At 40.3% G+C, this 18,805-nt stretch overlaps 1 protein-coding gene across 5 annotated transcripts in view; it reads right to left on the bottom strand.

The window, feature by feature from the left end:
- Positions 1-3,532: 3,532 nt before the first annotated feature.
- BBX (BBX high mobility group box domain containing) overlaps positions 3,533-18,805 on the bottom strand; it is a 149,787-nt gene continuing 134,514 nt past the window's right edge. For all 5 annotated transcript variants that reach the window (XM_063126853.1, XM_063126852.1, XM_063126851.1 and 2 more), the window contains 3 exons: positions 14,908-15,027; positions 13,839-14,031; positions 3,533-7,239 (listed from right to left, as the gene is read on the bottom strand). In XM_063126853.1, the coding sequence (XP_062982923.1) occupies positions 7,152-7,239; positions 13,839-14,031; positions 14,908-15,027 (401 nt within the window). In that variant the 3' untranslated portion in view covers positions 3,533-7,151. The remainder of the gene's footprint in view (positions 7,240-13,838; positions 14,032-14,907; positions 15,028-18,805) is intronic.

An 18,805-nucleotide genomic window follows, 5' to 3' on the forward strand; every position in this document is an offset into this window, starting at 1 on the left:
TGGACTCCACCATCTTTCAAACATACACTGAGCGGTATGGAAGTTATTTCTCCATGAGTCAATGGTATAAAATCATTCTGTTATGAAATGAAAGCATATCTCAGTAAACAATAGATAGCTGAAAATGTGAACATAAATGTGAATGTATATGAAAGTTTTTTTAAAAAAATCATATATTTTATTAAACATTTTCTCCAGAATCAGTATCACAATGTTCTTCAGCATGGTATACACAGGACTTAACATGTGTACTTCTAAATATATCTGCGTATCAAGCTAGATAAAAAGTGTGTAAGAGTTTTATTTGTAGTTATCTGCACTACACAAAGCTAAGAATGCAATAACTTTGTTGAACTACTAGAGAAAGAAGTTTTACAAAGCATGTCTTATATCAAAGCTTTAAGAAAAATTAAACCAAGTTCTGATCAGAATCTAGTGGAATTACCTGTAAGTAGATAAGACAAAAGGCGTTGGTCCATGGCAAATACTGTTGGACTGAAAAACCTAATGAGCAATCATAGAGCATCTGCTTATCTTAAGAGACAATTACGTGTTTAGCACACAACCCAGATAATGTGTCCTGCACAAACCCAATGGAGCACAGTAAATGCTACACTAGAACACAACTGTGCCCATTTCAAGAGGGGCTTGTGCAAGCAAGGTCACAGAGAGATTATGCCCTAACTAAGTTAAGTCCAGCGTAAGAGTGAAATAAAATGCTACAATGAATTGTTCTTTTTCTTCAAATTCTTTCAGACTTACTTGACAATGACAACAACAAAAAGGCTTACATTTGTAAGATGTTTGGGGTCCATCTTTAACAGAGAAAAGTGGGATATAAATAATTAAACCATAAAAAATAATGAAAAGATGGATATATGGTTCTGCTGATGGAACTGATTCTCTCTAGAGACTGACAGCGGTGGCGCCAATTCAAAATCTTTATTTACAAAACGTGGCATTCCAAATAATTTATATTATCTGTTCTGAGGTGAAACCTATTCCCCCCTCCCCCCACATAAGCAGACGATGGTTACTTGATTTTAAAACACAATTAAGATATTTATCAGAAAGAAATTCTTTGGAACAACAGCAGGAGGGTGAAGACTAACAATCCATGTTTGACAATCCGGAGTGTGCTGGGGCTCTTATTCATCCTTATTCAGGAGAGCACAGTCAATGCATTTGTATACCACTTTACAATTCATCACTTACATTACTGAATTGAAGCATTACTATCTGGACTGTTGCCTGAAAGATTTAGAAGCTAAGTGTTTGGAAAAAAATAAGATACATTGTGGATGCTCTACGGTCAATGATGTTAGAGCATATTTAAGCATGAACTACTCTTGTTGCCTTAGTTTGCAGCTGCCTCCTTAATGAAATGTCTTATGTCTTGGTATTTGCAGATGCTGCTTTTGTACAAAGAAAAAAAAAAGGAAAAGTATGACAGATTATTTAAGAGCTCTACAATTTAGCAACTCCCCCCTCCTCACCAAAACATATAACAAACAGCATCTAGTATAGAGCTTCTTTTTTGTACTTTTTATGTTGCAAGTATAACTCACAGTAGTGAAAGGAGCAAGTAACAAAGATTTCCTGTGGTAATCATCTCATTTGCTCTGGACACAGTCCAAAGCATCATAGAAGATAGTTCAATTGTGTGTATGGCATTCTGCATGTGCACGGACTGTCCCAGTATCTTTGATGAAAAAATAAACACACAGTGCAGGGATAAATACCTTTTCTGCATAAGCAGAGCATTTCCCTTCTCACTGGAAGGGAAGTACCTGTGCAGGGTCAGTGTTTGTGTGTGTGTGTGTGTGTGTGTGTGTGTGTGTGTGTGTGTTCACCAGATCACAGCATTTAAAAAGCAACAACTAACTCACAGAACAAAAATGATAATGCCTCACAAAAATCATATAAATGCTACGCTTATCAGGTACCAATGGTATGAATATATGGATAGCAGTTTTGAGATTTAAATTGTTCCTTCTACAAAACTGCTGTTCTGAGAAAATAAAACAGTGTGATCCAAAACAGAAAGCCACTGGCCTGGAAAGACTGCATGAGGAATCTTGAAAACAAATGGAGGTCAACTGTAGTAGCCTTTAATAGAGGTAGCGTTATTAGAATTAGTTGTAGAACAGAGTGCAGCTGAGAGGCATAAATACATCATAGTACAAGGCAAACCCAACAATTATTATAATCGTTACCACATTTTTTTCCCCTTCAGAAAATATACTTCCTCTCACTGTACTGAAATCATGTGGCAATAATGCCCTCTTCTTCTCTTTGATCAACCCAATTCCCTAGCCACTTTCTTCAGCGTACAAAATTTTCTTACATTTGCTAAACATGGAGCACTCTTGCTTCATTCTAATGCTTCATACTAAGGGTAGATTCAACCAAGACCCCCCCTTCCCCTCTAAGCTCCCCATGAAAAAATATCACTGAGATTCTAGCGAAACTTTGTTGTCTGAAAGGGCCTAACATGCAATGGAAGGTGATGCCACTTGGTTCAAAATGTTTTCTTTTTCTTTTTACAGCCTGTTCCAAATATCAAGTAGAAAATCCATTGCATGCTTGATTGCTTCAGACAACTATGTTGTAATATATTCTCATCATGCAGTGCCCTGAATCTGCAATGGAAGCTCCATATGAGAAAGGATCATGATACACATGCATGTGGTTCCCCCCACCCACCCAGCAACCCAGTAATATGTGCAGTTCTGGCTGTCACCCAGAGACCTGCAAAGGCAACAGAACTTTTGCTGCATTTGAGGAATCTCCCATCTCTCCAAATGTAGGAGTTTAATGCATGTTCTCCTGTTACTCTTCCTGCTGTGGTTGATAGGCAGCACTGTGAGAACTATTCCTCTCATAGATCTTTGTATAGAGGCAAGGTTATTATGCATGTGTGGCTATTTTGTTTTTGTTTTTTTAAAAAGATTGGCTAAATCGACCCTTAGGGACATGCCATTTTTTAAAGGGTAGATATCACTCATCCCAAGTTATATTCCTCTTGTAGCGCACAATGCACAACTCTTGTGGGTTTGCAAGTGAATATACGAAGACAGCAACTATCAAGTGACTAGCAGCTACATTACTGCTACTGATGCTATTTAAGAAAAGTAGCGAAATTCACTGCTGAGTAAAAAGGTAGAACTCGGAGATTAGTATCTCCTGCCGCCTCACCCATATCCACAACACTTTTAAGTCAATTCTCCAAGTCATGGACTGAATTGAAAGCTAGACAGTGAGAAAGAGAAAGAATTCCTTTGCTCATAACTTTGGGATATTGTATTAGTAAAAAAGCACACTATATCTTCTTAAATAAATATATCCTATTTCTGGAATTACAGTACAATCCGGGGAAAAATACTGTCATAAGCACAACAGCATGATATAAGCTCCACAAGATTTTACATCAGTTTTGGTCTTGTATCTGGAAAACATCCTAACAGGAGAATCAAAATCAAATGTACATGTTAAATACTTTGCAGAAATCCCCTCCCACCCTTCCCTCTAATACAGTACTAACACAATTACAGGAAAATGACATTACAGTATCCTTCTCCCAGCTGATTCTATGCTTGCAGTATCAGCTAATATGCGTATACCTCAAAACTATATGAAATATCAAAGATCACTAAATAAATAAACAAAAAGAAAATGGGACAGTGCTAGATTTTACACTTGAGAAATATATCCTCACTTTCATTAAGAAACCATAGAGGAAGATAAGAATAATTTGTTTATCTTATTTAAATTTTTGTAAAGAGAGAGAAAGAGATACACAGGTTCAAATCTAGAGAATATTGTTAAATGCATAAATACTGATAGCTTTTGCTAAGTTAGAATGGGTTTGGTAAACTATAATACAACAGTATTCGAATAAACACCAAAGCAGAGAACATAATATTTTGGTTTGCTTGAAATAATTAAGGTGCAACATTTCTGTCTCTAAATGAATTCACGGACATAAGTTGATGGGTGACATCGCTGGTATACAAAAATACATACCACAGAAATTCATTTTTTAAAAACACAAAATAATGCAAATTAAAAACAAATAAACAATTAAACAGTACATTGTTGGTTTGATGAGTTTTTGTGCTAACAAATTTTCTTTCTACCTGAAATTAAGGATACCCATTCTAACAAATTCAGCAAATGTCTCTACGGAAATCAAGACGTCATTCAGAGAACCAAGGAAAAGGGGAAAAACCAAACCTAATCATGAAGCACAATTCATCTGGAGGTTCTCCTGCAGAAACCCCACTGAAATGAGGGTGCAAAAGCCACAGTACTGCACATTCCAATGAGGCTTTCCAGGAGAACTTCAAAATGGACTAATGCTCTTAATGAACTATAAAGCTTTGCAGGATTTCTGCTACTCTCAGTGCCTAATCGCTTAAAAATTAAGCATATCTACAGAAAGGTTTATAAGCATCAGAAAACACTCATATTCAGTAAATTGACCCAAATCCATTCCCTTGTCTAAGGGATAGTCAATGAGGTTTAGGAAAGAAAGTTAACAAGGTATTAATTCACATAGAAAAAAAGCTAATTTTCTGCATCTTTTATAAAGGTACCATTCATATAAAGGAATATTTTAGGAACAATATTGAAATTTAAAATGGCAGAAGGATGGTGGTACTCCAGCAAAAAAATAAAAAATAAAAATTGCACCTATTCTAATGGGTCCAATGGAGTTTGTATGTTAGTACCACTGTCAAGATGAAGAGGCTGCACCATAAGATATTTGGATTTCAGCTACTAACAATGTTTGAACCAGAGCTTCTACAGAGCGTTACACTCCCAAAGCCACCACAATAGATGCCTAACAGTATGGCATGTTGGCAGCATTTTGTTTTGTTAAAATAATTTAGAAAATGTTAACAAAATTGAACTATTACAATAGCACCACATGTTACATTGACATGGGGCAAATTCTTCTACCTGAATATTCTAAAAAGCATTTTAACTTTCTAATTCTTTTTGAAGTTGTGTTTCTCCTTCCACTTCTTGAACATTTGTATCTGAGGGAGTCTCTGATTTTTACATGGGATGAAGTGACTTTCCTTTTATTTATTATCCATTATTACAATGTGAGTGATGTGGCTGAGGTTGTTTCTGACATAGACACTGAAAGACATGCTTTGAATACAATTAAAGGCTAAGCCAAGCAAGTTTTAAGAGTCACTTTTCATATGGCTATTAAATCCAATTACAAAAAAGCCCCCCCCCCAACACACATCCTTTTATCAATTCTGTCAAGTATAAATTAAGAATGCCTGATAAAATTGTGTAAACTCTCATCATATATAGAGACCGAGTCAATAAAAAAGGGGTCTCACTGAACTGAACACTATCACAAAATTCCACCAGAGACAAGACGACTCATAGAAAATTATTGCTGGGGTCTGGTCAATAGCATTTGGTTAAGTCTTTGTGCTATGATGCAAAATATGTAGGGAAACATCTTGTGCTGTGGAAGAAGTACCCTGTGCTGAATGTGTAGCTTCATGTCAAATTCTAGTAAGGATGAATCTTTTGCTACTAGGAACAACATTGCCCCGATCCAGCCAGGGGCTACATGGGTGTGGAAGCAGGCTTATGGTTGTGTATCCCTAGCTGGAGGGGGAACTGTGCGTACAAACAGGTGCTGTGTGCATAGTTCCCCTCCCTGATCCAGCAGCTGGGGCTGTGCTGTGCCTGGAGCATTTCTCCAAAGCTAAAATCCTGCCAATCAGCTGCTTAAGGTTAAACAGCTGATCAGTGGGACCGTAACTTTTTGGAAAGGTCCCCGTGCATATGCCACCCTTGATTGCTCCACATGTGCTGTGTTGGATGATAGGCAATTGGCATAAGTGAAGAGGTTAAGAAATAGAAAGAAAAAGTTTAAAAGCTGGACTCTGCCCTGGCATGAGATGTGTGCATGGGAGTAAGATACAACATAAAGACAAAGAACATGAACTGGAAAATGGCCCGTTTGACAGCCTAAATTCTGTAACATTATTTCTCAGCCATCACTTACTTATGCAACACTCAGCACATTTCCATCCCAACCTAGCACTGGCGCTTCATGCAACCGATGAAGCCAATGTAGACTGTGCATAGTATTTATGACAATTCCAGTGTCTGTAAAATGTAAAATATGTACATCAGTGTGCATGTCATTTGAAGTTTTTTTTTCTTTTGTGAAAGAGTGAAGTAATACTAAGGTCACTTCTGAACAACATATTAATAGTATTTTCCCCCTGTTTCACTGCTTTAGTTTCCACATAGTCATTTTAGACCTCTATCCAAAAATAAACGAACCTTCCAAGGCTTGAAAGACAAATCAGTCATCTGCAGTATTGTTCTTATCAATATGCCAGACCTTTGCTTCAAATGCAAATCATCCTCATTATTCTACGCTTAATTAAAAAAAGAACAAAAAAAGAACAATCCAAGCAAAATAAAGCCTGTCAACATTTTTTTTGCTAATAAACTCTACCACCCTGGTGGCAAATACAAAAAAAGTGCAGAACGTCTGGGCCAAAAGGCCACACATACACCGCTAACAATGGTACACCTGCCCATGCTTTCTTGGATTCTCCAAACACGTCCTTAAATTCACTCTAAAATATAAATGTAGGCATAACCTATTATATAAACCATCTCAGAACTTAAAATCTTCATGTACAAAAAGGACTAAGAATATCTAGTAACTAGTGCAGTGCGTCAGTTTCTTTCCCCCCACCTCCTCACCTGTATTTTTGTTTAGAGTAGCTAGTTATTATATGAAACTATTTTCCATACTCTGGTTGATAGAGCAGATGCTGTGTGAGCTACAGTAAAGTCTGCCTCCTCCATGTAACTATGCATTTACCACTTTAAAAACCTTCAATAGAAAGCAAAGCTCCAGGATCCTTTCATTTCTGTTCCCTAACAGAGAAATAACATCACCCTTATAGTAGATTCTGGGCCCCAAACCGGAGGGGACCTGACCCAAGCTATAAGTGAAATCTGTGCCACACTGAACACGAACCACTCATTTTCAGTCTATGGGTTCCTCCATCACATGGATTGACTAGCATCCATTGGTAAAGACAAGGCTAGGATATTAGGTAAAGCACAACGTTTTACAATAGGGTAGAGCTTCACTGGTCAGCGCAGGAAATAAGCACTGGAGCCTGAGACATTTCTTTTGGCTGTCCATCACATGGGAGAGGCGCTGTCCTCTGATTCCTGCAATAGAATAACAGACAGAATGTTAGCTCGGAATTCTTGTGAGAATAGATTCAGAATCTATGTAGAGGCTTAATCATACAAAAGGGTTGATGATAATGATGATGACAACAACAATAACAGCAAACTAATGTACCCTTCTCCATCCCAAAACAGCTCACTCAATTAAAATACAATAAAACTTAATTAAAATATTACTAAAGTTAGAATGGCCACCCTCTAAAGTATAAGAGAGGATGAATAATTCAAGGCCAGAACACAAGAAGTGTTCTGCAAGGGAGGGGGTCATCTGGAAAGGGGAGCAGGATTAATGAAAGGAGCAAGGAGCGGGAGTCACTCTGGAGGATGACGATGTTGTGCGTAGGACCTGCAAACTTTTGTGAGTGACCAATCAATCACGAGCACATGATAAATGCCTCGTGTAGAAATGGCCTGCATCTAATTGTGGACAGCATAAGGATTGAGATCAATTGGAACAACTTCAGAGAAGGCGAGCAAAGATTATCAGAGGACTAGAAAATCCTATGAGGAAAGATTCAAAGAATTATTTTGTTCAACCTTGAGATGGGTGAGTGGGGATGATAGCCCTTTTCACACAGAAGAGGATCATGTCCTATTGGATATCATCCAAGACTGTAGGACAAAAAATACCTGGCTCAAGTTACTGGAAGGCAGATTTCATTTAAGCATTAGGGGAAACTCCCTAAGAGTCAGAACAGTCAGACAATGGAACCAACTGCCTAGGGAGATGGTGGGCAACCCATTGGTGGAGGTATTCAAACAGAGACTAGACAGTAATCTGTCAGGGATGCTTTAAATGGGATTCCTGCACTGAGCAGGGGGTTGGACTCGAGGGCTGAAATGGACCCTATAACCCATTAAAACTAGGCTAGCTGTTCTAAGCCATACATGCTCTGAAAACCTGCTGTGAGCTGCCCAGATGCAACTCCATCTGATGGGAGCTTCACAGAAACAGTGTTACTATAGAGGAGCACCCGGATCTATGGATTCACCCACCATACTTCTGACGTTGGTGGCAATTGCAACAAAGCCTCTCCTGACCATGTCAAGGTACATGTGTCAAAGCGCATGCGGTAGCGCATATGTGAGAGGAGACATTCCTTTAGATATCTTGGGTTCAGACCCCTGAGGCTTAATTAGTGCTAGGAGTCACCAGGTCTCCACCCTACAACATCTTTTCACGATAGGGCTTTAAACTTGGAAGACATGAAGTTAATCAGTAACAATGATGGGATTCCCCTTCATGAGCATCGTGTCTTGACTTAGGCCTTAGCTAGACCTACCGGATAATCCTGGATGGAGGAGGGGTGATCTCGCGTTGTGAATAACACGAAATCTCACCCCCGTTTACACGTAAGGTGTGATGACCTCAAGAAGAGAGGTGTCACACCCGCCACTTTTTATTTTTAAAGGGCCAGCAGCGCACAAGTGCTCGAGTGACATAAAGTAAACCATTAAAAAAAAAAATCCTGCTCCCCCCACCCTAGCCCTGAGGAGCGCTGTGCCCTGTGCGCGGCTCCCAGCTCCATGCAAGTAATCGCGTGGAGCCGGCTCAAGCCGCAGCAATGGGCTACACCTTCTGCAGTGTAGGAAAAAGCGGAAAAAGCAGGCACTAAAGTGTAGGGCTGTATCCCGGGGCCAGGGAGGGATAAAGGCTGGTCTAGCTAAGGCCTTAGTAAGCACTGGGGAGACAGGCTTCTGGGCCAGAAGAGTGTGATTTCCAAGTAGACTGTAGCTCTAGCACCTCTCATTTTAGAAATTAAGTGCTGCTTACGTGCCACTTGAACTGTCCCTTTAATATAATTAAAGCACAAATTATCTAATCCGTATATTCACAAGGGAAAACATAACATGTTTAATATCTAGGGTGTATTGCAACAGCAGAATTGTCACATCTGACTATGCTACACAGCCACAATCCAAATATAAAGCTAAACACTGCACTGAAAAGTACATATGAATCATGCTTTCAATATTATGAACACCCTTATGTTACAGACATAGATCTCCCCCCACCCTCTACCCACCAAAAAAAAGAAGAAGAAAAATCAGGAAAACACAAACTATATGACAGGCTAATTGGGATAATTGAACCTTGGTCTCCCTGTCACCACTAGACCACATTGGCTCTCACCAATCATCTAGCAAACATACTTGCCAGTATTAAAATAATACTTTGAAATATGAAAAGATTCTAAGAAACTGAGCATAGTGATAAGTGTGAGAGTGCACAAGCATGAGATGCACAAAAGGAGTTCTGTGTGTACTTCAAAGCAGTGAAGATGAGCCAAAACGTTAGCAGAGCTCAGTAAACACAACTGAGCGTTTTCTTAAAGGGGAAGTCAGATGTGGACTTTGATGCTGTGTGTCATGCAGCACCTGGTAGGATTCGGGGAATTCAGTTTCCTTTCCTCTTTCACCCCCACTCCTAAAATATTTCACAGTAACAGAGCTATCCAAGGCTGCTGCTGTTTTCCTAAAATCACGGAGCTGAGGAGCCCTTCCTATTGATCAGAAATGGCTTCTGATGTACAGAAATGAATGAATGTTTTAGTGAAAAAAAGATGAACCTGTCCCCCCTTTGTTACCTACGCAGTTGCTTTTGGGTTGTACTTTGTTTTGTGACAATATTCCCTTTCCTCTTTTTCTGGTTATTAGCTCTAATGACTCATGCTCCGTCTTTAGAAGCAGCTGAAAGAACTTGTTGATATTTTATTTAAGGTAAGATGATAAAAGGGGAAACACCAGCTTTTTATCATGAATTTTTGGGCTGGGCAGAAGGGAAATGTAACATATTCCTTGGTTTGCAACTTCATTTATTTTGGAAAGCCAAAACCCGGATTTAAATTAAGGGAAGGCTCCAAGTGACAGCTAGAAAGAGCAGCTCCGAAGAAAACATTCCCAGCTTCCTTGAAAAGGGAAGACCTCCCATCCCCACAAAATGTTCCAGAGGCTAGGGCACTCCTAGTTCAAACAAACTGCAAAACCTCTTCAGCAATTGCTGAGAACCTTCCTTAGGGTTTGCTGGTCTGAGGAGACTCTAGTATTCGAATGGCCCAGCCTTTCCCCCACCACCACCTCAATGCCCCACACCCACATGTTTCACAAGAGTCTCTAATTATCTTGTTAATTTGCTTTGCCTGTATGTTTGTCCTACACCCTTTCCCCTATGTACACCTGCATACCTCTTGCTACCCAATTATATACAGATTTGGAAGGTTCCTGATGCAATTTGAAAGTATCTGACGTGTGCAAATAATACTGAAAAGCATCACTGATGGAGAGAATCCACAACAAAAGAACAGTAGCCAGAATAGTAGGCTTGATTCCAAGTAAGCTCCTTTGGTAATAGTATTAGCAGGGCCCAGGCAGCATTTTGGGGGCCTCGGAACAAAGTGGCAACATGGACCCCCTCCCCCCACACATACCACAATCTCATTTGTATTTATAGCTAGACATGACAGCATTGTGCATGGTGTGTGTTTGGGCCTGAGGATGGTGGCTGGCAGGTGGGTACGGAGCTGAGCAGTAACCTGGCTCCCATTCAGAAGTCCTGCTGCCAACAGAGCTGGCACAGCTGGGGATGGGCCCTTCTGAGCCCGTAGGCCCTTGGCAGCTGCCTGGACATGCCAACCAATGACGCCAGGCCTGCCAACAACTCACTGTTCATAATGTTGCTTATTAACGCTGCTTCTAGCAAACCTCACAAGATCTGGGCAACAGCTACATAAACAAATGGAAATATGTTTTAATTCAGTTTTATGTATTTTATATTTACTGTTGTTCCTCGCCTCGATCAAAATGGAGAGGTGGGCAAGAAATAAATTATTATTATTATTATTATTATTATTATTATTATTAATCTACAAGCATAACCTACAGTTTAGCCTCATTTTTTTCCTTAGGATAATGGAGCTGTAGCCTGAATCAACCCCCACACACAGAACTCTGGGCTCCAGCATCAGAGTTTCCCACTTGGAGTATTAGGATACTGTAAGGTAGAAGAGCAGAGCTCCAGAGGTCAGGCTTTGGTGCCTTACCTGCTCTGCCAACAGCCCTCCATCTCTTGTGTTCCCAGACTTGAGCTCCATTATTTGAGGGCACCATCTAGGCTGCAGTACTGGCCTGCCTAAATACTCAATCAGCTGACCACAAGGGCCAATCCTTCTTCATCCAAGACTATAAAGTATTAACCTCAGTCTTTTGTGTTAGGACTGTCTAAATGCCTGCTCTTGGTCCCTGATTGCATCTTGACTCCTGCCTAGCTTTGGCTGTGCCTCTCACCTTCCTGATCCTCCGTTTCTTACTCAGAACATGACTCCTGCCTGTTTTGAACTATGCATCTGCTTATGCACTGACAGCCAGCTTCTCCAGGTACCCAACTGCTTAGAGCCTGATGTATGTCAAGGTTGGATAGATACATCAATATTTACTGTAGAAAACCCTTGCATCCTCAATGCTGTTTAAAGTCTTTAAAAGGCTAATATTTGCATATTGTTCACACAAATCAGAGTTAGAATGTGTTTGGGAATTTATCCTCAGACAGAATGGCAAAGAACTAGAAAAGAGAGGATGATGATAATCTTATCCACTGAGGCAGGATCCTCACCACTCATTACATACGAAATATGTTAAATAGTAAGACACTGACTCAGTTCACACATAATGCTAACCCATAGTTTATTTAACTCATGGTTTGTTGCCTACCCAGGGTTTAGCTGGCAAACAAACGATGGTTTGTTTTCTCAATTTCCGGGTTGTTTGTTTCATTTCTCCTTTGAATACTCCCCTCCTGTTTCCCATGTGTCTTCATGGAACTGTTATACTGGGATGCAGAGCAGCTGAGTTGTGTGTCATCACCTCTGCAGCCTGGCGAAACAACCTACGGTTCTGGGTTTACACATAACAACAACCCAAAGTTTAAATATTCCAGAGTTCACAACCCAACAACAAACCATAGGTTCTTTTTCTGGGTTGTTCGTTGTCAACAAACCATGATGTATGCATGTATGTATGTATGTAAATATATGCATGGCTATGTTTGCATGTCATGCATTATGTGTGAAGAGTGTTTGAGAGGCTTTTTCTTCATGCACCATTTATAATATTGTTGTGCATCTTCTCTATTCTTCTTGAAAATGGGTGTGGAGTTTCAGCTGAGGTCTGAACTTGAAACAAAATTCTGCATCCTGAACATGCACATCAAGCTTCATTCCAATATCTTAATGTTCAAGGCAGGTATCACATCAGTGTTTTATACATCTTTCCCCATCTCCTTTAAAAACAAGTATGGGAGGTCAAGCTGGTATTTCAAAGTCACGTAATATTATTTTCTGAAGATGTATTCCAAGTTTCATTGCACTGCCTCAGTGTTCAATGGAGATAACATATTATAAAGCAGCAAAAGCAACAACAAAAACACAAATGGAATGCTAAATGGCCTTGTTATTAGAAAGGCCTCACTTAATTTGGCCAATGAACACAACTTCTATCATGCACACTACTAAAGTACAGTAATTTTGTATCTTCTTTATCTTTCTTCCCTGACCCATTTCCATAAAACAGCGGTAGAAATCAAAATATTTCAGCTTCAATCAGAGAATCATGTTGCAAACATACGTACCAAGTTATATCATGGTATCTCAGTGTTCAAGGGACACCACCGCATTACAGTGATTTTACTGCAATACTTCCTGGTTCCCTGGCAAACAGGTCAAGCTCGGAACATGCAACGTACATTTGTGTCCTCACCATGCCCACAAACTTTCATTCTGATGTCTCTGTCTTGAAAGCAATGTTGCATTTTCCATCACAAACGGGTGTGAGTCTTAAGCTGGCATGGTTTAAACATTTTCACCACATATTATTCTGATTTCTAAGTATTCAAGAGAAATACCATACCAAGTACAAACAAACTATTGGGTGGAATGGGAGAATGCCTCTCTTACACTGTGCTCCCCCCCCCACACACACAACCCACATCCCCTGGCGTTTCATGAGGGTCTGTGACCACCAGGTGAAGCTTTTGGGGAGCCACAGTGGGGAGGAGGGGGTAGGAAATTCCCTTGTGAGCATCTTTGTGTGAGCACTGCATTGGATTCAACCCAGTGAAAGCAAGTACTATGTACCATGCCCTACAGCAATGTATTTATTATTGACATTTATACACCCCCTTATCTGCCAAACATCATCAAGGCGATGTACAATCATTTAAAACAATAAAAACAGAGCATTAAAACAGTAAAAAACAACAACCAAGAAAACTATGCATTTTGAAAGGGCAGATTGAAAAGATGAGTTTTATATCCTTTCTAAAGGCTAACAGAGTGGGGGCAAATCATAGTTCTTGGGGGACATAGTTCAGGGGAGAGAAAGTCCTTTCACATGTGCTCGACAAATGGGCCTCTGAAGGTAATGGTGCCCTCGAAAGGACCTTGCCTGCAGATCTTAATGCTCAAACAAGTTCATAGTGAAACAGGTGGTTCCTAGCTAAAACGTGCTGCTTGATCTGGATGTTTCTAGCTGGTATAGGTATGGAGTTCTCTTTAACAAAAATGGGGAAGAAAGCGTGTACTAACCTGTGCACATTTTCCATTGCTGCTACCTCTGCCAGAGCAGCTAGGCTAAAGAATGCAGATACAGATGGCATGCCAGGTGTAATACTATGACTTTCCTCTGATTCCGTGGTTTGCAAGGATTCCTCGCTGCAGTCCATCTCTGTACTTGATGCTTTCTCAAGAGTACTCTGCAGTTGCTCCTTTGGTTTCTCTTCTATAACAGAAGAAGAAAAGTGAAAACATCAACAACTTAAAAGACACTTAATGCTGTAAGAACTCGAGGCACGCATTCCTTCCTCCCACCTAGATATAAAAACCTAAACAGACAAGAGCCTTGAAACTGGGACTCAACAAATGTAAATGTATTATCTGCAATATGCCTAATGCATATTAATCTTCATTGGTACAATTTTTTTTGCAATGTCTTGTTCCAGTGACAGTAACTAGTGTCCAGAGGGGAAGCTGTGTTAGTCTGTTCCAGCAAAAACAACAAAGAGTCTTGTGGCACCTTAAGGACTAACACATTTATTCTGGAATACGCTTTTGTGAAAATGGACAGCTGACAATATCTGAGCTAGCAGTGAGAGACCAAGAAAAAGATCTTAGGGTTGGAGTGGACAGCTCAATGAAAATATCAACCCTGGGGCAACCACACTTAGAATACTGTATACAGTTTGAACCCACAGTTTGTTGTTGGGTTAAAATTCTGGGTTGTTTAACCCTCAACAACACAGAATAGAGGTTCAGACATCACGACTAACAACCCAAGAACAGTGCATTCTTGAATTGTTTGGGAAAGTGGATGTAAAACGGAAGTGGCGAGCGCATGGGAGTCAGTGTGCTTGCTCACACTCAGGCCTGACACCCAGTGGGTTGCTGTTATGTGCACACTGTGCCCGTTTTGCCTTTTAATGAGAAGAAAAGATTGTTATAAACAAGAGGTTAATAATACTGGCCTTGATGTTGTTGCTGCTTTTTATACTCTGAAGAGACAGCCCTATACACACTTAACTGGAAATAAGCCACAGTAAGCACAGAAACAACAACATGTTTTGATTGATTTTTCAGAGAAATCTAGTCACATTCTTACCCAAAACCCCTCCTGCTGGTGAGACTCTGCCATCTGCAGTCCGGACCAGGTGTGTGATCTTGGTTTTCCTCGCTTTTCTCTTCTGGCTGCCAACCAAAGGTTCTTGCATTGTTGCAGACTCTGGAGAATTTATAGGAGATACTGAACGGTTATTCTTCCATGCTGGCTTATTGCGTCTTTTGTCTATAAAGAATATGGCTGAAATGGATAAAGCCACTTGAGCCGGATACAAAAAGATGCTGTACGTATCCTTTGGCACATACCACTAGGGATATGCAAACATAGTAACAGAGTAATTCTCATAACTGATTCCAGTAACATTATCCTGGATTCACATCTTGAAAAATCTAGTGCACAACAGAATAGAAAACATCCAAAGACACAAGGCTTCATCATGTTAGAAAAGACGTGTGAGTCTGACCTTTTAGGTGTGATGAAACCTCATATTTTTGGTGGCGGGTATTTTAACCTGACTTTGGGATGTGAGCTCAGAAATATGCCAGAACCAGTCTTCACTGTGATGGTAACAGAAAATACAAACATATATTTTATAGCAGTCTGTATCCCACTGCTATAGTTGCCTCTCATTCCTCTACCTCCATCCTACAGATCAGGGAAGGAAAATAAGCCACCATAGCTTATTTTCACACCCTATGCATGCCAGTTTCATGCCGCGGCATTACCATAATTACCCTTGCAGGGCAGTTTGCTGTGTCGTCCGAACCCAGTGAGGGTGTGCAACAGGTGGGTTTACAAACCACCTCCAGAACCCATAGCTTGTTCTAGGGTTGTGGGGTGGTTTGTAATTGTGCACCGGCACAAAAAACTGTGCACAGCAAGGATAATTACAGTCATGACACGGCAAGAGAAAATAAGCAAGATGGCTTATTTTCCTTCCCGTTCATATGAACTCGGTCAATTTCTGCTGTAACAATGATTGACAGTGCTTGTCACCTGTTAAGCAATCTGTACAGGTAGCAAGGGATGTCTGAAATGAGTGAGTAGCTTGCTTCCCTTTTCCTACGCCTAGCAGATTATTGGCAATATCAAACCTGATTGCGATGACCATCTGTCAGGAGCTGAGGGTAATGTAAGAGAACACACACTACATTCTGGACATGGGCTTTCATCCTGGCTTGCAGCATAGATCTGTAAACAGAACTTCCTTGAATCTCTTTCACTGAGTTAAAACCACTATCTCTAAAGGCTGTAGCTGTGGGGTTCCCTTTATCAGCTTGCATCATCTTCATCATCATCATCATCATCATCATCATCATCATTATGTAAGTGACTTTTCGTTTATTTTAAAAAATAATCGGCACAATGCAGCAAATGTTTGGTCATGACTAAGCCCCACAAGTGAAAGACGTGACCAACTCAGACTGCATCCCCTCTAGCAATTTACTCTGAAATTGCAATGCTTTGCTCATTCTCTTTTTACAGTCCAGATGAGACCATTGCCAGCCTGATGCATTCCAGTACTTTCTATATTGTCCTTGTATCTTTTTTCCAAACATGATTTGTGAGGATTCCTGCCCCCACTTTAAAATGCAATTGCAGAGGCAGCTTGCCTAGTGTGAACTGGGGGCGGGGAATGCTAGTTTCTATAATGAAGGATATAAAGTCTGTGTGTGTTTTGAGGGTTTTGATGACTACAATGACTTTAACTAGAGGTTTCCGCCTTATGGCTTCTGCCACTGCTCACTGTTCAGCACGTCCAAGCATTATTGATGAATTTCCCTTAATTAATTTCAGTTGCCCTTGTGTGTGTTGTGCACGTGTGTGTGTTTAATTACTATTTTTTCCTCCACAAGGAGGAAACTTTTAATTAAACTTGTAGGGAATCTTTGTTGAATGAGATTTGTTTCTGAGTAATTTTAGAAGGATCTTGTCCATGGAGACAGACACTGCCTGATAATTCAGTGCTGTATTATAAAGTGCCATATGGATAATGTATTGGCCAGGTTCGATATGTAAAACTATACCATGGTTTACCGTTAGGTGAACTAACTGAAATAAGCACATTACTAAACTAGCCATGGGTTCTGAAGGTGGCTTGTTAACTAAGCAGAGTTCATTACAAACCATGACCATAGGTTGTATGAAGTGACAAGCCAGGGTTCTTTGAAAGTGAAACTAAATGCTAATGAAGTCCATCTCCCAGCTGTGCAGCAGGAAAAGAGGGGAGGCAGGAGTGTGTAATTTTATTTATTTATTTATTTATTACATTTCTATACCGCCCAATAGCCGGAGCTCTCTGGGCGGTTCACAAAAATTAAAAACATTCAAAGTATAAAACAACAGTATAAAACCATAGTTTTAAGCCTAAAGCATCACTCGTTCCAGCTCATGCAAGCTTGTTCTAGGCTCATGTGCCTGCCTGATTGCTAAGATCATTTTTGGAGGTTCTACTCTGGGTGTCACCCCTGCAATGGTGAAATGGGTAGCTAGTTAGGGAAAGAGCCTTCTCTGTAGGGGGCCCCATATCTGGAATGCCCCTCTCAAGGAGACCTGCTTGTTGACATCACTGTATATGTTTAGATGCCTGCTAGAAGAGGGAGGTCTGAACCTGGTACCTTTAATCTGTTGCTCCAATTATTAAATTTATGACTGTTTCTTTAATATTTCTCATGTTTTAATATTTTCATTGTTGAATTTATTGTCTTTGTAATTATTAGGGGTTTTTTATGATTGCAAACTGTAAGGCTGTGGGTTGGTGGGATATAAATATAATTAATAAATACAAGTAGTGCTAAAACATGGCTTAGAATTACTTTTGAACCAGCTTTTTAATTCTGTTTCTAGTAATTGGCAGAAAAGCAATGCCTTTACCTAGGGCAGCGCTATTAACCTCTAGTTCCAGTGGGACTTAGGGTGCTTCCAGACAATTCCTTTATTGTACTGGCAAGCTGCCTCATTTTCATATGTGTGTGTGTGGCCTTAGCTAGACCTAAGGTTTATCCCGGGGTCGTCCCTGCCTGCTCCCGGGATCCCCTGCGTGTCATTTACATGAACAGGGATGACCCCGGGATGATCCCGGGATAAACCTTAGGTCTAGCTAAGGCCTGTGTCTAGATATCATGGTCTTCCATTTGTCGCCTTCCTTATTCTCGCCACTTCTTCTGCCATGATTCATACCAGAAAAAGTGCATTAAGAAGGAAAAGACGGAACAGCTGAACCTTGCCTTTTGACTGCTAGTATTAGGAGCCCTCAATCTGGAAGCAGTCTTCATCTTGACTAACTTTTGCTGGATTTTAGCCAGTGTATTTTTAAAAATGTATTTACATTTTATGTACCTCAACTCTTTATGGTTATTTTCCTCAACCTGATCATTTCAAGATGTTTGGACTACAATGCCCATAAGCCCCAGCCAGCATGTCAATAGTCAGGCATTACATGAGTTCTAGGCTGAAACATCTGGAGGGCCCCAAGGTGGGGAAGGCTGCTTTACTATCTTCTCCTATCATCTATGCAAGATTTGTGTTTGCATTTTATAAATGAGGTCTCAGGATGTAATGTGTAAATCTTACTCTAGGCCACCCGAAAGGCCCTAAGGCTGGTCTTACTACTTCCTCACTCCAGGGGAAAAATGACTTTAAAAAATATCACTAATGAAATAAGTAAAGATTGCTGCTTTTGGAAACTAATGCTGTGAATTTTAAAAAATATATTAAATAAAACCACCCTGATTTCTGGAGCTATAACTTGCCTCTCCTCATCCCCCACACATGCCAAAGGAAAAGCAATGAACAGAAGGTGTGAAAACTCTGACACACTCAAAAAAAGATCTCTACTGCATGTGCCCTCGTACATGCATGCATTATGTGAAGTGAGATGATAAACCAGCCCCCTCCACCTGATGTCTTAGACTACAACCCCCATCATCCCCAGCCAGCT

This window comes from Elgaria multicarinata, chromosome 5 (assembly GCF_023053635.1).
Source record: "Elgaria multicarinata webbii isolate HBS135686 ecotype San Diego chromosome 5, rElgMul1.1.pri, whole genome shotgun sequence".
NCBI classification, from domain to species: Eukaryota; Metazoa; Chordata; class Lepidosauria; order Squamata; family Anguidae; genus Elgaria; species Elgaria multicarinata.